This window comes from Gavia stellata, chromosome 1 (genome assembly GCF_030936135.1).
Source record: "Gavia stellata isolate bGavSte3 chromosome 1, bGavSte3.hap2, whole genome shotgun sequence".
In the NCBI taxonomy this organism is placed as follows: Eukaryota; Metazoa; Chordata; class Aves; order Gaviiformes; family Gaviidae; genus Gavia; species Gavia stellata.
In genome coordinates, this window is record NC_082594.1 from 130,009,054 (window position 1) to 130,028,949 (window position 19,896).

At 48.3% G+C, this 19,896-nt stretch overlaps 1 protein-coding gene across 1 annotated transcript; it reads right to left on the reverse strand.

Moving 5' to 3' along the window:
- Positions 1 to 250: 250 nt before the first annotated feature.
- On the reverse strand, positions 251 to 18,186 carry LRRC58 (leucine rich repeat containing 58). Its single transcript, XM_059822984.1, has 4 exons — positions 17,669 to 18,186; positions 7,753 to 7,881; positions 5,544 to 5,821; positions 251 to 4,122 (listed from the first exon to the last, which is right to left on the reverse strand). Exons 1-4 carry the CDS (start codon positions 18,184 to 18,186, stop codon positions 3,914 to 3,916), a joined length of 1,134 nt encoding a protein of 377 aa, XP_059678967.1. The 3' UTR covers positions 251 to 3,913.
- Positions 18,187 to 19,896: the final 1,710 nt, after the last annotated feature.

The window sequence follows — 19,896 nt, forward strand, 5'->3', positions numbered from 1 at the left end:
GCAAATGAAATAATCAATAGAAGGTTTCCAAGACAGAGTAACTGCGGTATTAGTGTGCATTCTGAAGTAGTCTATTTGAAGTATCTTCAGTTGGGGAGGGAGGGCACGGTGTGAATAAGATGCATTAAAATAGTTCTTTGAACTGGGTAACAAAGACACATTGCAGGGATTAAGTTCCATTACTTTCGTTGGATTAAATTCCTTCCATTCATTATTGCCAACAAGAGTAAGGAACAAAAAGGAGCTGGTTCTTCCCTCCCTCCCCTCCCCACTCCCATTATAATTCAACACAAGATTTCAAAGACTCAAAATGACCAGGACAGAAGCCCATGAAAAACTGCATCTGGCCACTTCAGAGTATGTTTAAATATTCATTACTGACTTCCTCAAGTCTCACCTCTTATTAAAGAAAGAGGAACATAAAAGAATTGGCAACTGTTTAAGTTGCTTCCAGTCAAACTGTTATTTTGCTTCTTTTTAATGCGACCCCACTGTTCACATGAAGTACCTGCATTCAGAAACGCACCAGCAGCTCCCCTTGGCAGAGAGACGGCAGGGCAGAGGATGAATGCCGGCAGGGCCCCGCAGGGAAGAGGGAACGAGCAACTTTGCTTCACACACTTGCGTCTCTGCTTAAGAACAGTTTCAAAAGCCAGACGTGCTGGGCTGCTGTAGCAACAAGGGGACTGATACCAAAACACTGACTTAAGACATCACTCAGAGACACATCTGTAAGAACTGAAATCCACTATTTAAAACTGACAAAGAGAGCTATAATGCTGGCAAAACCACTGTCTACTTCGCAGGGCCCCCAAGAAGGGGACGGTAGGAACTCGTCCCTACCATCCATCAGTGTATTTTCAAGTTGTGTCTTACCTATTTTATTGCCCAGTACATTTTCCAGTCTTTGGCGGCTAACAGTTGCTGAAAAACTTGACTCCCAGGGGCTCAGTACGTTAGGCACTGCAGTACAAATCTGCATCCCTAGTCCCCTCAAATCCACCTCTGAGGGAAAAAAAATCAAGCAAACAAATATTTGTTTTTCTTACAGGTCCCTGATTGTTTTAAATTCTAACTTACTTGAATTGCACTTTAAAGCCCAGCAGCAAAAAGAAAACTTGGTAGCTATATTTGGGAATATATATAAATTTTTAAGAGACAAGACATTTTACCAGGTCTAAAAATGGACAGAAATATCAACTGCATAAGCTGTCAAGTTTTGACCTGGCTACAGTGAAGAAGCTGTGAAAAAAGATTAGAATTGGAGCAGAAACGGGACGCCTGTTCAGTTAGGAAAGAAAATGCAGTTAAGAATGGAGCTAAATTAGAACCAGCACCACTGGCCTTAGCCCGTCGCACACAGAGGTGCTACTGTGCAAACAGGAACCGTGGTGAAATCTAACTTTGTGAAGTGAAAGAAATGCATGACTTCAAGACAGCTGCTGCTAAAGAGAAGAAAGGAAGGTGGTACCTCATGGCCCTGAGCTCAAACGATCTTGAGATCTCAACTTGTGTGGCTCACTTTCACTGGCAGAAGAGCCAAGCTCCAGATCACTCAGTTGCTCACTACTGTTATACTAGCAGCTAATTTAAAATCGTGGCTCTGCAACCAGTCTACTGTCCTTTAGCACTGCTATGACGACATTAACTTGGGACAGGAAGGAGCAACTGAAAGAGGAGATGAAGAACAAAACACAGACCGCTCATGGATCCCGATTTAACTAACAGCATGCAGTCGGTTTCTCTCAAAATCTGTAGGTTCTTCTTCCCAAGCAAACCCCTCAAGATTTGCTAAAGTGACATCCAGTTGCTTGCACATATACCTTACTGTGTCTTAAAAATAGGCTTTAAAGAGATTATTTGGAAAGGCACAGAGCACGTGCAATTTAGTTTCTTGTGGATCTGAGCATGTGGGGAATCTTCAGACTAAGTTGAGTTGATGGTTGGACTTGATGATCTTACAGGTCTTTTCCAACCTTAATGATTCTGTGATTAATAATAGACGGGGTGCTATTTAACAAGCAGATAATTTCTTTCAAATCCCAGTTCTCTCCAAAGGAAACTGGGGAAATGAGCAGTGCTGTCAAGGAAATGCAAGGCAAGAAGTTCAGCCTGCACACCGAGACAGACCGGAATGTACAAAGTTTCACAGGCCTTGTTCTTCAGGTCACATTAAAGGAAAAACTGTAGTCTAATAAAAAAAAAAAAAATCACTAAAGCTAGTTACAAAGAGCAGAATTATCAAAGTGCTTTAATATATAAAGTGTCAAATATAATTAAACAGGACCATTAACACAGAGCTGCCGTAAGATATTCAAATACGTGCATGTGTTTTCAGAACGCAGGAGAAGAGCACAGGTTTTTAATTTCCCTCTTCAGACCAAAGTGGGTTAAGGAAAGTTTTTCTTGTTCATTTAGCTTCTTTACACAATGCATTTGCCCTGCTCGTGCATTCGAAGGCACAGTTGGATTTGCTCTATCTGAAGACTGCATCAAAAGGACTGTCTGCCATTAAATATTAATAAGGGGCAGCTCTCACTGAGCAAAACACATAACAGCCTCATAAAGTAGATTTATAGACACCTGTCAATTTATAATATTGATTTTTATAAGCTATTTCTTGATACTTAAAAATTCTGAGCTATTTTCTGCAGCTTTCTTTTAAACATAGTTTAAGATAACTGAAGGTGTTATTTGAACAACCCAGCAGACTGCCAAAGCTATTATAACAAGAGCAAATGCAAACAAATAAATAAGGAAGAGGTTTCAAAACCACCTCGTGCAAGATGCTAAGACAACATGCCTTAACCTCCCTACCGGCTTTTCCTCTCATGTTAATGAATAAGAAAACAACCCATTCTCCACAGCACTTCTCTCAGTACTTCCAATGCATTAAGCTGTTGCCTACTTTAAGCAGATGACCTTGAAGATGGAAAGTAACTCTGTACCAAGCATAGCAGAGCTCGTGGCAGCAGGGGACATGGTTGTTTAGAAACAAGAAACGTCAATCAAGACCCTTCCTGCAATTCACAGCTATAAAAGCAGATTTGTTCCAGTAAGCCAAGACTCAAAAACATGATACAGAGCATCGCATCTGGTCCCTTGCACAGGCACGTATGGCCACAAGTCTGAAGTAATACCAAGTCTCAGTAGAACAATTCGTTTGTTTTCTGAAGGCACCATAAAGACAGCAACACTCCAGGTGTAATGGGAAGAGGCAGAGGGAGGAAAAACAACAAATACAGTTAGGAGGAAACACTAAGAGCAGCTTGGTATAACAAGGGAGAAAAAAGGTGGCTCAGTTCTATGATGGCTATAACACCTGTAACAGCACAGAGACCCTAAGCCTCTAGGCAGAGTAATCAGAGTTTGGAAAAATCTACTCCTGAACAAAAAAAAACAACCCAACTCCCATTTTTAGTGGATGGGTGTAAAATCTGTAACTGAAATCAAAGGAGACAGCAAAGAATCAAAACGCTATATAAAACTCTGGGGTCCATACATACTCACATGGCATCATTAGCCTGTTCCTGATTTACCACAGTGTTAAAAGGTCTGGACAGTCTCCTTTGCTCTGCAGGATGACTGAAGTCCAGTGAAGTGTCGTATATTAAAACTCTTCTCAATCCGCCAGTGAGAACAAATCCCCCTCCCCAGCCCGTACAAATGGGGGGGGGCGTCTCCCAGACAGGAGATGTTTCTAACAACCCCAGGCACCCTACAGGCACTATGCCACCGAGTTCTCCTAAGTAGCACTGCACCAAGCAAGTCTAGGCTTGCCAAGATGTTCTGCCCCTTACATGGACTTGAGGACAGTTTCTTGTGAGCCCTTCAGGCCAGAGGCTCATGCTTTGCTGTTCCATTATTGCTTTTCAAATACGTTTTCCTTCCCGTCTTCCCCTCTCGCTCCCTCTTATCCCAGAAGGACTTTCTGCATCCTGCGCGCAGCGACGCTGGCTTCGTCCTCAGAGTCAGACTCGCTCTGGGAAGTAGAGCTCTGGGAGGCAGAGCTGCAGGGAGAGGAGCACTCTGGGGAGCACAGGTAGTGCATCAGCGGGAGGCGATACTTCCCGCAGAAGTCAACGAACTTGATTTGTCTGACGCAGCTGTCAAAGTAGACACCTGTAAGGGCAGAGGGGACAGTAAAAACAGATGAGACCCCAGGCGGAGAAATCTGTAAGCTCTACAAGGTTGTTGCGGCTGGTGCAAATGCCTCAAATTAGGATTTAATTGACACCACACTGGATGTAGAAGCACAAGGGATACTGGAGGAAGAGAAGGGACCAAGACATCTATGGAAATGTCGAATTTCTTTTCTTAGTAAAAAATAGCAATAATAATCCTGTAAAACTGTGTTTGGTAGGTGATTCAGAATAGCACACTCTACATGTAAAGACACAGGGCAGCTACTTCCAACGAATTCGGCAAATTCTTCTAACCATTAGGGAGAAGTCTCAGGCTGGGAATTTGCAAACTTCCTAAATGTCAAATTAATTAATCCACTCTATTTCCCAACTTGTAAAACCTCTCCTACCAGCTAGCAAAAATGCGTTCACAAATAGACCTTCATAGCTTTACTTTTCTTCTGCTTGAGTGAAGCCGCCATGCTGAGTTTGGATGCTACTTTCCATGGCAACAGTGTTGCTGTAACACACAATTACCGTTCTCTTCCTGTCACAGCGAGTGATTTTAGACACTGACATTTTCAGAAGTCTCCAGCGGTGTTTTAAGTCCTAGCGGTCTGGAGTAAGCTTTTCTCCTGCAGTGTTAGAGCAACGCTGCAGTACTGTGTTAGTTCATAAGGAAAAGCGAAAAAGAGCAAAACCAATCCACCCTTACCCAAGCTGTGTAAAACTCTAAAAAAGGAAACATTTCTTTCCCTTTCAACACAAGTTCCAGCCCTTCCATCTTTGCTTACAGAGCATGCTTTGATATTGTCCTGTAAGGAGAAAACAGACTACATTATGACTGCAGGGTAGATACTAATTAATGATTTTTTTTCCCCCTTAATCTTCTAAAGGCTGAATGCGCAGATCATTTACTTTATCTAAAGGTTAAGCATTAAGGCAAATTAAGCCCAAGCATTCCAGGCTTTTCCATAAACTCCTCTCCTTCCAGGAACTACATGCTAGTAGTCCCAAGCAAGAGCTAAACAAATTGCTTTTGGTAACTGCCAAGCACTACAGCCTCCTGCCTCTTCTCCATCCAGAACTGAAGCTTGCTGTTCGGGGCAGATGGATTGGAAACTTCAGACCATAAAAACATAGCGGAGAGCTGGGATGAACTGCAGACTCTGACAGAAACACTGCCTCACATTCCCATGTAAATACAGTAAACCAGCACAACAACTTTGAACATCGTTCCTAAGTGAACAAGGTTCCCTAAAGACAAGTTTGCAGGAGATCTGGAACCAATGAAATATAGCTAGAATTTGGATGGAGCAACACATCTAACCTGACTGAGCTACTAAAGTCATAGCAAGTCAGAGGGAAAGAAAACCCCTCAGGTAAAAGCAGGAAGCAGAGCAGCTAAGGAGAACTTACCCCCGCATTTAGGATTGGGACAGTTGCTGGCCAAGCTCAGATACCGGACAAGATTCTCGGGGAGATCGCTTGGAGCGTAGGGAACATTGCGAGTTTTAATTGTGCGTCCAGCCAGTTCCTGAAGGCTCGGGGGATTGTAGGTCAGGTCACGGACAAACCGAACCACCAGTGGGTTCCCACGCAAGCTCAGCTCTTCCAGGTGAACCAGGTTAAGGATCTCTCGAGGAAGGTAAGTCAGCAGGTTATTGTGCAGGCTAAGGGAACGCAGGGAATGCAGCCTGAGGATGGAGATGGAAACCCAATCAAGATGTGCAAGCGAAATCATTCTACACTGCATTACACACAGACCTGATTACTCTCCCCTCTCCCACCAGTTTCTTTTCCTTTTGTTTTTCTTCCGTTTAAAGCATAAATTCATGCTAAAAGAGCTGCTGTTACTCCAGCACACACAATGCCCTAGAAAATTTGGCTCAGCTCCGGAATGCCTATTAAAGAAACACAGTCTTAAACATGCTGCTGTCCCTCTCAGTATTCCCCACACACCCCTCAGAAAAGGTACCACAGAACAAAAGTATACAAACTGAGTGCTTTCGGGGGAGATAATGTTTCCTTGTACCCAGTGCATGCATCAAGAATGGTTCCATGCAATACTTTGAATAAGTCACCTGCTTTCGCTCATGCATTAAACATGACTGCTGGTAGGCAGCCAACCCTGGAAAACCCCATGCTTTCATTGCTGGCGGCTGCATCACCTTGCGCTGTGATACTACCAGATCTCAAAAGCTGAGCAAGGTCAGGCCAGGCTAGCATCAACAGGGGTGACAAGCAGTTTTTTGGCTTTTGGAGGAGGTATTCTCCTCTCTGGAAGCACAATGCAATGCTCCAGCACAGTGTCCAGGCGTGCTCTCAAACCAGTACTAGTTACAACACGACTGGACATTGTACATCAAAAATAATCCCACTACACTATCAAATTCCAACTCAGAAAAGTCCGTGCTGCCATTCAATTGCTTTTGGGGTTACATCTACACATTGAATTCTTCACCTCCCATCTTAGGCTACCCGTACAGAGTTTGCAGGGTCCTCTTTCCCCCAACATGAAACATATAAAGCAGCAACTTATCCTCTAGAGCTGTGCTGTAGGATTTAACGAACACTAAAACATTCCGAGATCCTAGAGTAAGAAATGCCAAGGGAACACAGGGGATGGTACAACACAAAAGCACACACAAAAAGGCTTTGGGTGAAAGACAGAACAGACCAAGCATTCATCACTAAGAATATGGTAGCATGGCAGTTTATCTTTCCTGAGTTGCACAGGTACTTCTCAGGACTCCCTGTACAAATCTATTAATTCACCTTAAAGTGTATACTTGGTGTGCTGGTTTTGGCTGGGATGGGGTTAACTTTCTTCATAGCAGCTAGTATGGGGCTGTGTTTTGGATTGTATGGGGCTGTGTTTTGGATTTGGGCTGGAAACAATGTTGATAAAGCAGGAATGTTTTAGTTACTGCTGAGCAGGGCTCACACAGCACCAAGGCCTTTTCTGCTCCTCACCCCACCCCACTGGTGAGTGGGCTGGGGGTGCACGGGAAGTTGGGAGGGGACACAGCCGGGACAGCTGACCCCAACTGACCAAAGGGATATTCCATACCATATGATGTCATGCTCAGTATATAAAGCCGGGGGAGGAAGAAGGAAGGTGGGGACATTCGGAGTAATGGCGTTTGTCTTCCCGAGCAACCGCTACGCGTGATAGAGCCCTGCTTCCCTGCAGATAGCTGAACACCTGCCTGCCGACGGGAAGTGGTGAATTAATTCCTTCTTTCGCTTTGCTTCTCCGCGCGGTGTTCTTTGCTCTACCTATTAAACTGTTTTTATCTCAGCCCACGAGTTTTCTCACTTTTACTCTTCTGGTTCTCTCCCCCACCCCACCTGGGGGGAGTGAGTGAGCGGCTGTGTGGTGATTAGTCCGGCTGGGCTTAAACCACGACACTTGGTGACATTTTTTTCCCCCATAACCCTTTGATTGAGATTTCCATATTATATATTCATGGTCTGCCTGCAGTGCACCATGCTAAGGATCTTCTTGTTCAAGTCTAGTTACATTAACAAACTGAAGGACAAATAGGTCCTCCCAGGTGCACACATGCAGAAGAAAAAGTTCAGAGTTAATTACAGCTGGTGGCTGATGACAGTAAATACTCACTGTGCCAGCTGAGGTGGAATGCTCTGGATCTTGTTGTCACACAGAACTAGATAGCTTAGAGAAGGCAGGTTTGCTAATTCAGGTGGAATTGAAGTAATGAAATTCCCTCCGAGGTATAGAAACTCTAAACTGAAAAAGAGAAGAGAAAACATGGCATTATTTCATTAAGGTCATTTCCAGTTTCATTTAACACTAGGTCTTCTCATCTCCTGCATTTCTTAAAACTTACAGATGACTATGTAGGAGGTAATTTGCTGAGAGCGGAAAAAAAAAAAAAAGTTGAGTTGCATGTCAAAATTACAATAGAGCTGCTGTTTCACAACAGATAACGCTGAGATTTACCTCCAGCCTCCCGCAGTCACCATTACATCTGTAGGAAGGCACCAGACAACTATGTATTCCTACACCAACCCCACATGCAAAGCTCCTGCTCCTATTTCCAAGGAAGGGCAGCCTGCGCACGCAGGGTCTGCAGCACTGACGCAGCTCCTGCCGCAGCCAGTGGGAGCTCTCAGTTTCAACAGGAGCAAAGCAAGAGAGCAGTGGCTCTCCCTGAAAATCCTGTCCCTGCACAAGCACTAGTCGCTCTTTATGGTATCATTTGACTCCTCGGTGACTAACTGCAACCTTTCAGCAGAAGTCAGAGGCACGCAGTCCCGCTTTGATACAATTCGCATACCGACAACACCACAGCTGCAACAGCACAGAGTGCATCTAAGTCACACAAATACATGCATGCATTTCTCAGATAGATTGATTTCAGTATACGGAAGTCATGGAACCCAAAGCTACCAAAAACATTAGCTGGGCTTAACTGTAGTTTGGGTCTAAATAAAAGAAAAAAAAACTCCAAACACTGGCTGTCCTGTGAAAACTCAGTGGATGGGAGACAGGAACGAAGAGAGGCACTAGAACCCTTCTGCCAGGTGGAGTAGCCAGTATTTGCTGTGCATCTCTGCCCTTCTAGGAAGAAAAATGGCAAGCACGTCTCTTCAGCATAATAGCTTCAACTCCCCATTTCACAGAGCCAAACAGCTCTCTGCCCCTGTCCTCAGACCTTGTCTGGAAGAAGAGCAAAGGCAGATTCAGTTTGGGTACTTCTGGCTGGGAAGAGACACCACTGCTAATCACGGTCTAGACAACACTTTTTCCCATGCCGAAACAGGTGGATCCCACGGTCCTGTCTGCAGGTGTCTGCGGAACTCATGCGGGTTCAATATCTCTGGTACATACCCAGGTTAGCTGCCTAACTACAGTGTACATGGCCCCCTCTGATCCACCAAGCATCCCCACAGGTCAGGGAAAGAGAAGTCATCCAGGCTCCATAAGCCTTTCTTTAAGAACAACTTATAACCTCCTTGGAATAGGAGACACCTTCATCTCACCCCAGCAACTGAGAAAGGCTACGGATACAACTGGCAAAGAATCACAGAATCACTAAGGACGGAAAAGACCTGTAAGATCATCAAGTCCAACCATCAACCCAACACTGCCATGCCCACTAAACCATGTCCTGCAGTGCCACATCCACACGTTCCTTGAACACCTCCAGTGATGGCGACTCTACCACCTCCCTGGGCAGCCTGTTCCAGTGTTTCACCACTCTCTCTGTAAAGAAATATTTCCTAATATCCAGCCTAAACCTCCCCTGGTGCAACTTAAGGCCATTTCCTCTTGTCCTGTTGCTAGTCACTTGGGAGAAGAGACCGACACCCACCTCTCTACAACCCCCTTTCTGGTAATTGTAAGAGAGCGATAAGGTCTCTCCTCAGCCTCCTCTTCATATCTTTTGTCTTCTTTCCATCATCTTCAATTCTTGCTTGTCTGTGAGATCTTCATAGTACGTTTTTCTTTTGCTTCTTTGATCTTCAAGAAATTTCCACTCGATGCTAATAATTTTTCTTCCACTATATTCTTCCAGTTTATTTCTCGTCTGCGTGTCCGTACAAAATACGTCAAAGAGCTTCTCTGAACACTCATTGAATTTGTCTGCTCGCTCGGTAAAAGCCTGGTTCTGTCTCTGCTTTCTGACCTGATACAATCTGGTAAACTCCTCGTACATTTTGAGGATAAGTTTCTTTATATTTTGCGTCGTGATGGTCTGCGAGTTGCAACAGGACTAAACCACCCGAGGGACACGGTGGTCAACCCAGAGAAGGTCTGAACCCTGCAACTGTGCCACAGCATGTGTGGAGCGCCAGAGAAGCTCCTGTCTGAGGTTTCCCCTGGAATGGAGCAGAAGAACGGTAGAAAGAGACTATTTCGTTCAGTTCTTGCAACAAACTTGAACCCCAAAGATCCAATGACAGCATCTGCTCGGGCTAACACAGCACAGAGGTCCACCTGCCCATCAGGAAAGAACAGAACAACAAAACCACTGCAACACACGAGGAGACGCTCACGGAGCTTAACTTCTCCTGGGTGCGCTTACCTTTTTGGAGTATGTCAGAGGAAAGCTAAATACCTGAGACTTGACAAAGTGGGCACAGAGTTAAGCCATTTCTAATCCTTAAACTGAATTTGACTATATGAAAGGAAGTAACTATACTTGCTTCAGCTGAGAGATCAAGTGGGACAGCACTTTCGGAGGTGATTCTGAACACGCAAGAAAGTACACAGGAAAAAAAACACCACCAAAACCCCACTGTTCAAGAGTAGCCTCTCTTCCACAGACAATCCGTAGGTGAGGAGTGGGGGTAGGAGGAAGGTTGCTGCGCAGAGACCACATCAAGGGGAGATTATTTTTAATTAAATTTTGATCCCTTAACAAAGCCCTGAGTTTTAACCAAAATTCTTCCTTCAACCTCCACTGTTTCCCAAGGTGGATTAAGGCTGCTTGGCTCTCATGAGGGACTTAACTGCTGACCATACAATTCCTAGGCATATTTTAACTCCACACCATTGCTGGAGCCCTCACCAAAAACTGTTGGGCAAGGGAATTCTAGTAATGTGGATTTCAATGTTTAAACAAGGTTTAGATGTGTACAAGTTTCCACTTCCTAGGAAAAGTGAATAATTAACTCTTCATCCCCTGTGTTTGAGGACAATAATGCCTGTAAAGCCACACTGCATAAAAACACATACTACCAGGGAAGGGGAAGAGGGATGCAAAAGATATAGTAAAAATGTTTTTGAAATTCATTTCAAGGCGTGAAATGCCTACATTTCAGGAGCAGCTTACCGCACAAACTAGGCATGCAAAAACACTGCCCGCAAATGACTTACAGCTTTCAAATCCATTCTTCGTAAAGTCTGTGTAATGAGAAGACTCGGTTATACTAGCTAGGATATAAAGTCAAAACATCAGACTACAAACTGTCTCTAACCGAAAAGCCACTAAGTAACTCCTTCAGTGGCAACAAGGGCTTCTTAAAAAATATTTTCTTTTTACCTATCTTTTGAATCACCTTTTTGAGGTCAGTAGACTAACAACTCACTGGGCCCAGTCTAGTATAGCAAATTCAGAATTTCCAACATCAACTTAAGATACAAATTAGATGGTGAATTTATCAAAAAAGCACAGGGAGGAGGTTTTGAAACTATAAAGAAACTTATTTTAAATACAGCAAAGTTATTCTTATAGCTTCTTCCGTTCAGCAGGCAAAAGAAATCTATAACTCCCATCTCCCAAAATACAATTTGCTAGAAAGAAGGATCTAGCCTAGTCTTGACTGAGAAAGATGGAGAAACGAACAACAGTCCTTTCTGCATCAAAGTGTCAAGAATTGCTTGAGCAAAGCTAATCACGACACAGGCAAGGATTTTCAAGAGACACAACCCTTTACCGACCACACCACGGGGGCCTCAGTTCCTTCCTAGCTCAGCCACCCCAGCCTGATTTTCGTGTCGTGCTAAGCCCGTACCTAGAGGCCAAGGCAATGCTGGCTCTTGAGCTGTCCTACTCGGGGGACAGTTCGCAGCTCGGTGAGACGAGCAAAAGCACTGCAGAGCTCTGCCCTCCTCACGAAAGATCCCCTCTAACGAGGCACTCCACAATGTTTACCATAGTTTTTCACTGGAGGACCGTAACAGAGATGGGACTGAGCTTAGCGAATACTTCGAACTAACCTTTCACACCAAGACCCAGTTTTTCTGACAATCATTAATCTGCATAGCCATTTGGACCAGCCAGCTAAGGTCTCGTGCATCGCTGTGTACACAGAGGGAGAGCTGGAATTTTTCCTGTATTTTCAAAAGTCAGTCCAGGAACTGAGTCCAGCCAGAGAACAACCAGCCTCGAACAAATAAAAGCTCAGTTCCTATTTCTGAAGCTAGAATAAATGATATACTTCCAACCTGCCACACAGGATCTGGCTGAATGAGTTTCAAGAGGGGACAAACGCTAACAAAACCCATCTCAACAAAAACTGGGAAAACACCCCCCAACATTTGACAGAGTAACTAATGGGGGCTGACACTTTCTCTCCTGCCTTTTAGCCGTGTTTACAAATACTCTAATAAAAGGCCAGAGTCCCCTTCAGCCTCATATCCAGCGGGCTGGTACTAATTGCTGCCAAGCAGCAGCCGGCACGCCAAGCCCATCGCGTGTCGCTCCTCTCTAGCAGGGGATTTCACACCACCAGGCTGTGGGGTGGCTGTGTAAATCCTTTTACATACAGGAAGGGAGCGGGGAGACGCTCAAACAACTATGAAGCAATTCAGGTGGTGGCAGCAACGTTTAACATGCCAAGAGGCTGTACGTTCTTGCTTGAGTATGTCCTTTGAGGTTTATATCATGTAGCACAAAACAAATCAAAATGCCCCAAAACGCTCAGTAAGTACAAAGTGCCCGCTCTGAGCACTAGAGGTATTTTTGATACTCTATCAATTACCATGACACTTTCATAGTCATGTTTCAAGGGGAGAATGTCTTCTGGCATAGAAGATACTCAAATTTTCAATCCACCCTGTTCCTCCACAGATGCTTCTTTGGATAAAATTTAGCAGCTGACATCAAACAGATGCATCTAAATAGGTAATCTAAAAAAGAAACAATGAGCCTGAAATAGCTCCAGGCCTTTTTAAGATAAACTTTTTAGCAAATTTCCAGGGCAGTTTTGAGGCTCATGCAAGGGAGGAATTTAAAAGCAGCCCACAATACGCTCCTGCTAACCCTGTTCTACGATTTGCTAATTCCTGAGAGAACTGCATAGCCTTTGCTGACACGCAAATTTAAGATCAAACGGTTGTCTGAAAACTATTTGCAAAATGTTTGAAGAGGGGAAGAAAAAGGGAGGCAGCAAGCAGATTTCCTAATGTTGTATCTTTATCAAAGCTTCGCCTGCCATTTTTCCCACACTGTAACAGCCGTTCTTAAGCGTATGCTTGTCTAACATGCTTAACACTACCCACAAATAAAAGCAAATACTCTGGTTTTCATTGCATCTAAGCCTTTACACAAAATTTGGATGAATCCAGTTAGGCGTTTGACGGCTTTGATCCCAACCCTTGCACAACTGGGCTTTGCTAGAGGAATCCAAGCGAGAAGGAAAGGAGCATGCACGGCAGACGCCTGGAAAGAGCCTGGCTCTTTTCCAAGCTCTTCCCGCCTGCTCCTGGTGCTCTACTGAGCGTGAGAGTATTAACTAGAAATTCACATCAGGAGATTCAAGGTATCGATTGCATTTCACTAAGCTCTTGAGAATTTTTCCCTTTACAAGACACCTGCAAGACACTTCCCCAAGCGTGCACAGTGATGAGGGCAATCCATGCACCCTTAAGCCAAAAGCCACAGTGAAGATCAGAGCTGTGTTTTACCAGACTTGCCAAATTGTGTCCAGAACGGGCAGAAGCAGATGACCACATTTCCAGCTCACCAGCTATAATACACAATGCCCCTTAGCGTATCCCCAGCTGGATCAGCAGAGGAAGGATGTGCACAACCAATGCAGCGGTGGGATATCTACACAGATCACAGTTCAGGAGCTGCTGGGAGCTGTGAATCGAGTCTGAGAGAGGGTGACTGACCGTAACATCTCACACTGAAAATACAGCAAGGTCAATGTTGGAGGGAGAACTACAGAAAAGATGACGCTTACGTTTACTTACACTAAGCTCATCTTTTACCCGCCAACAAACAGGAAAGCAATGCAAAGAGGGCTGCTTTCATCCACCTGGTCCATTTTCTACTCTAAATTCACAGCAACAGCCAATGCTGCAATTCAGGTCTTGCACTGTACCGACACTGCTAGCTGACAGTAACTGGGGTGGTGGGCATGCAGAAGGAACCCCAACATGATTAAAAAAAAGCCCTCAGCAGGGCTCACACTTATGTTGTTTCTCAGAAACTTAAGAGGCTGTTGCAGGTCACCACAGACACTTCTGGTGGAATTAGGAGGAAAGAGCATTACATTTTCCACAATGCTTAGCAAAGGCTATTCATCCTTGGGGCCAGCATGCTATGGCCAGCATCACCCTGCTGCCATCACCAGAGCAACCATGATCATCCACTTGTGAAGCCGCTTGAAGGAAGCTTCAAGCATAGGACGTCTACAGGTAGTCCCTTCTACAACAGCCTAGGAGGCAACTGATGATCAAGTGAAAGGCACATATGTTCCGCACGATCTTGTGCTGCACACAAAGATCTGCGTGGGCAAGGATGGGGCAGATGGCCAAAGCTGGAAGGAATGAGACAAGACAGCAGCAGGACTGGCTGTGGTTCTTATCGCTGTTCGTTAACTTGCCAAATCACTAGGAACATGCTAAGAAAAGTATTTGCACAAAATGCCTGACCCCAGCTTGCTGCAAAGTTGTGGCTTTATTATCTTCATGTGAGTTACAACACATGGCACACATCTCTCCTTCCAGGGCCTTTGCATTTGTAGTTGCCAGCATGTTCCTCCTCCTTGGGCAGATCAAACCCATCAGCTTTCTTTCTTTCAACTTCACCACATAGACTCCTTACCTGCTGTATTCCTGCCCTTCACTAAAACTGATGCACTACCCCTTCAAAAACTACAACAGGAAACTGTATGGGGTGCAGAGGAAAGATGTGAGGCTTAATTATAATGATTTTTTTTTTTTTTTTTTAAATATCTCATTCCATCCCTGGAAACATAAGAAGTATTTCTAGATCTTTGCAACTCTTGCTCAGCTCTATAATCAGTGACTGGAACAAATGGGAAGCTGCCAGGGTCACGGGAAGAAGAGAACTGCTGGCCTCAGGAACTCTAGTACCAGCAGGAGGAACGTGCCCGGTCAAAGGGCTGCCTGCATTCCTCTGTGGTCTCCGAGACCACGAGACATGAGAAAAATTTCTTTTATGGGAAGCTGCATCTGAAAAAAGGCTCAAAGTCTTGGCTTGCCAGCAACAGCAAGATGGACACTTGTACCTTGAGCTGTGAGGTTAACACAAGCCCCAGCACCTACACCAGGTCCCACCTCCTGCCCCAGAGTTCAGAAACAAATAGATGCCTCTGTGTTGCCCTGCCACAACAGCTGGCTCTGCTCTGTCCTTGCTCAGGCTCGTTTTACCCACTTCAACACTATGCATGCTCACGCCGCGGACACCTCTCTTGTTGGCAGGCGGGAGGAGGGTCTGGCAGCAGTTTCTCTCCAGTACATACCTACTATCTTTTTGGCAAGGGTGTCAGGTCACTGGCTATCTGGCTCCCAACGAGCAGATTCAGGATTCCCTCTGGAGGAATATAACATTCTAAAGTATAGATTTCTCCCAGCTCTGGCAAGCAAGTGTGCTGCTCCCTTTTGTTACTCAAGCAGTCCCAGATACAGAAGAGTCACTGATGGCATAGTGGTAAAGAAGCTGACAATCCTGGTGGAGCACGGATTCGCTATCTTGAGCTAAAGTTCAATTATACTATGGTGACACATTAGCAGAAGTTCAATTAAGTTAGCAGTGATTATGCGGGCAGCAGACACAAGCTGGGTCTAGTCTAGTTTTTTTACCTGACGCATCACTTTGTAACGATAAACAGACAGTTCAATAGCCTTGTCCGCATTTGCCCTCTCAGAATCTAGGGTTCGAGCGTGACCAGCCCAAGAAAAGATACAGGACAGGACAAACAGGAGCCCTGCTTCAGGGCAGGCCAGAGGAACAAGGGAGAGTAACCATGCAGCAGTAGTTTGACAGCGATGCAGCACGGAGCGCAGCACACAGCCCACTGGGGTACCACGTGCAGTGCTACGCAGCCTGGTACCTTCCCGGGGTCAGCAGCATAGCAAAAAGCAGGATGAGGTTTGTCTTCTTGGGGGGGGGGGGGGAAGAAAAGAAAAGAAAAAAGAGAGAGAGACACCACAACCACAGATAAGAACGTGTGAGCAGCAGCAGGGAACCTCTGCCTCAGAGATGGGCACAACAATCAGATCCCAAACACATCCTGGATGCTACCAGGCATGCTATGGAGGCAACGTGGATCATCTCCCACACACAACTGCCCTCCTCCATTGGCCTTCTGGCCCATGAAGTTGGTGCCACTGTCTTCATTTCCTGCGTTATCCCTGAAGCAACTGCTTCTGAACAGAGAGAAAGCTGAGGTTCCTCCTCCTCACAACAGCCCCAACCTAGGACACAGCCCAACTCTGCTGAGAAGGGCACGGGCATTTTCTAGCACTCAAAATGCCTCGCAGCATCTCTCTAACTTAGCTTAACCCAGCATCGCTCCAGATCCTCAAACAGGTGCACGCTGTGCCGTCCGGGCAAAAGCCGCATACCCAACTGTATTCTATCGCAGTGGACACCACCACTTCCCACTGGCACGCAAGCAGTTCTGGTACCTCCAGCCTAGGACCGTGGGAGATAGCACCCCACACACAACATCCTGTGCTTCCACTGGCTGCAGCTCTGCTGAGCCATCGGGGTGAATCTAGCTACTTTGGGTCAAGGCTGCTGGAATTTGCGTAAGAGAGGCTGCCTCCGGCAAGTCCCTTGGCAAAGAGCTGGGGTGAAGAAAGGTCAGACCCAAAGTCTCATCACAGAGCCACACAGGGGATAATCCGAGGCTTGAGAAACCAGTGGAACACACCCAGGTGCCCGCGTGTAACACACGAGTCGTAACACGACGCCCGGCTTGCCCAGGAGGACGGCAGGCTTCAGAAGTCCCTACCCCAGGTCAACGTGGGCAGTTAATACACAGTCCTACCCAAGACCTGTTCCCACCCCACCAATGCTGCCAACTGCTGTGATTCAGCCGCAGGTTTCTATGTCATCGGCCTGCGGGGGCTTGATCCAACCCCAGAGCCAGACGCACCCCTGCACCTGAGCACAGCCTAGGGCTCTCCGCTTCAGAAGATCCCTCAGCTGATCTGTCAGAGCTATGTGAGCCAGATGGGTGGAGAGAAATACAATAAACACCCAACCATGCCAGCAAGCACCCTGATGAGACCGGAGCTGTATCAGCAGAAAGGCCCTATTGTTTGCATAAGCTACAACCAGATCTTTATTCTCCTGCGCAGACCATCGTGCAGCCACGAGCTGCATGAGACCAGGGGTTTTATTTTGCTCTCGCTTAGAGATCGGTATTAAAGCAAAGCCACGGAGCACCTTCCACATGTCAACGCTCGTACCAACCGCACTGTCATTCGGAGAGCCGCCCCTGCACCAGGGCAGCCCGAGGACTAGGAAATCCTGACGAGTCACCCGTTTGTGAGCGCAGAAGGCCCATCGGCCGCCTGAAGAGCGGCTCTGAGTTTTGGCACCTCAACCTGTGGAAGGGGAAGAGGCGCGTTAGCAGCGGCAGTGCTTGGAGACATCTGAGGCTGGACAAAACTCAACTCCCCGGGCGGCAGCGAGAGACGAGGCGTGCTGCCGCCGGCACCCCGCTTTCGCGGCGAGAGGATGGGGTGGGGTTCGCCTGGCAGCCGCCGGGGCTCTTCTTGTCCCCCCGGGCACAGGCCCAGGCCCGGCCCCGGGGGCGCGGGGGGGGGGGGGGGCCCGTCCCGCCCGGCGCCCTGCCCTCACCTGCGGAGCTCCTGGATGTCGGGTGGGATGCCGTGGAGGCGGTTGCCGCCGAGGCTGAGGCTCTGCAGCCCGCGGAGCCCCAGCAGGGCGGGCGGCACCTCGGCGAAGCGGTTCCCGCTGAGGTTGAGGACGCGGAGGGAGCGGCCGAGCGGGGCCTGCCCCAGCCCCTTGGGCAGCGAGCCGGGCCCGCCCAGCCGGTTGTTCTTGGCCAGGAGCGTGTGGAGGCGCGGCAGGGCCAGCAGCTCCGCGCCCAGCTCCGCCAGCCCCGTCCCGCTCACGTCCAGCACCTCCAGCGCCGGGAACCACTGCGACAGCCCGGCGGGGAGCGGGCCCGACAGCCGCCGCGGCGACAGCACCAGCCGCCGCGCCTCAGCGCTGCGCCGCGCCGCCAGCTCCGCCGCCAGCTCCGCCTCCGCTGCCGCCTCCTCCTCGCCCTCCGCCGCCGGGCCGCGCCGCGGTGGCTCCGGCTCCAGCTCCGGCTCCGGGGCCGCGCCACCCGCCGCCGCCGCCGCCGCCATCCCGCTCGCACCGACCGACGTCCCCGCGCGGCGCCGCAGCCCTTGCGTCACCCCGGGGGCTCCCACGCCTCGCCCCGCCCCCGCCCCGCCCCGGAATCTGAATAGCCCCGCCGCCAAACCCCCCCCCCCGCTGCGGCCGCACGGCCCCATGCTCGATCCCGGGCGCGCCGCCCGCCGAGGCGAGAGCGGCCCCCGCGGCCGGAGAGGGGCGAGCGCCCTTATGCAGGTTGCGGGGCGCTCCGCGGGCTGGCGGCGGGGAGAGAGCGAGCCTGGCCGCGGCCCCGGAACGAGCATAGGAGGGAGGTGCGGAGGCGGGAGGGTGGGGGCAGCGCCTGTGGAGAGCGGCCGGCACCCCCCGCAGCCGGTTGCCGTTGGTGCCCCCGTGGGACCGTTAGTCGCCGCCTGGGTCACCGCCACAGCGCGCTCCCGGCGGGCCTGGCCAGCCGGGCTGCTGCAGAACCGCCGGGTGCCCGCGGGGGGCCGGGGAGCGGCACCTGCTCCCCTCAAAGGGCCATACAGCGGCCGCGCCGACCTTGGGCAGCGCTAAAGCTCCGAGTCCCTCCGACTGAAAAAGTACAAAACGGCTTCCTCCCGCCCTTGTCACCCTCCCTCAGACCCCCAGGCCCCTCAGACCCCCAGGGAAAGGCCTTCTCCCTGCCACCCGTGCCCAGGGCCTCTCGCCGGCGTGGCTACCGGCGGCGGGGCCTGGCCTGCGGCCTTGGCGGCCTTGCAGTCGGCCGGTGTTTTGTCCGGGCTTTGTCGGCTTTGCTCCTTTGCAGTCCTGCTGCTGGCGGGGCACCAAAGCAGAGGTGCCTCCCCAGAAGTACCTCGGTGTACCTCCTTGCCTGGATGTGGAAAGACAGCTTTAACCTTGAGCTGGGGCCTTGGCAGGCGTTAATCCACAACACCCCAGTCTGTCCGGCGAAGAGGCCCGATGCAGGTTACGGACGGATACGGAGCTGACTCTGGTTGTACCATATACAAACAGGCGACTCGAGATCCGTGATTTCAATTCATCGCCCTTTGGATACGTGTCAACAGCGCTGTAATTGATAATTGCCCATTAGAAGAAAGAGCAGCAGTGTGTGATGACAATAAGAAGATTAACAGCCCGGGGGAACTTTTGCCCTGACAAAGCCTGGGCTTAAGAAACAGACCTGCTTCCTTGTGATGCATAGAGGAACCAAAAAGAAGGGAGCATCCATCTCCCACCCGCTTAAAACACTTCATATACATCAAAGTCTCTGTCATCTTAGAGCGGAAGAAACACAAACAAACCAGGGTTGGCTTGTACCAGCCAAGAGTTTAAAAACAGTGCATGAAGCAGGAATGATGCTGAGCTCGAAGGTGTCCAGAATAGTGTGGATGAAACCCGTGGCCCACTTGTCCTTCCTTTGGTGCTTCTATGAACTCTGGATTTCACCACTACAAATATTTTGAAGTGACAGCTCCCATTCCCGAGAGCAGGGAGTTGCCAGGGCTGTGCCCAGCCTTCAAGAAAGGGTGGGAATGAACAGGTCACCTTCCATTTGACTTGTTTAATTTGTTTTACAAGTCTCTACGGATTCACAGATGCAACCCCTGATGCGAACCCAGAGATATCTGCGTAAGAGCAGACACTGTACCACTATAGTTATTTCTTTCAGTATAGTTCTTTCTTTTCAATTTAATTTTGCCCACTCTGTAAAGGTTGTGCTGTTTCAGCTGGAT

What these genes read in the sequence shown, in the direction of transcription:
- LRRC58 (XM_059822984.1), bottom strand. Translation starts at nt 18,186, where the DNA reads ATGGCGGCGGCGGCGGCGGCGGGTGGCGCGGCCCCGGAGCCGGAGCTG. An exon ending in GACATCCAGGAGCTCCGCAG is followed by an intron (nt 7,882 to 17,668) that starts GTGAGGGCAGGG and finishes TCTCTTTTTCAG; the next exon opens with TTTAGAGTTTCTATACCTCG. An exon ending in TCCCAATCCTAAATGCGGGG is followed by an intron (nt 4,123 to 5,543) that starts GTAAGTTCTCCT and finishes CTGCCCTTACAG; the next exon opens with GTGTCTACTTTGACAGCTGC.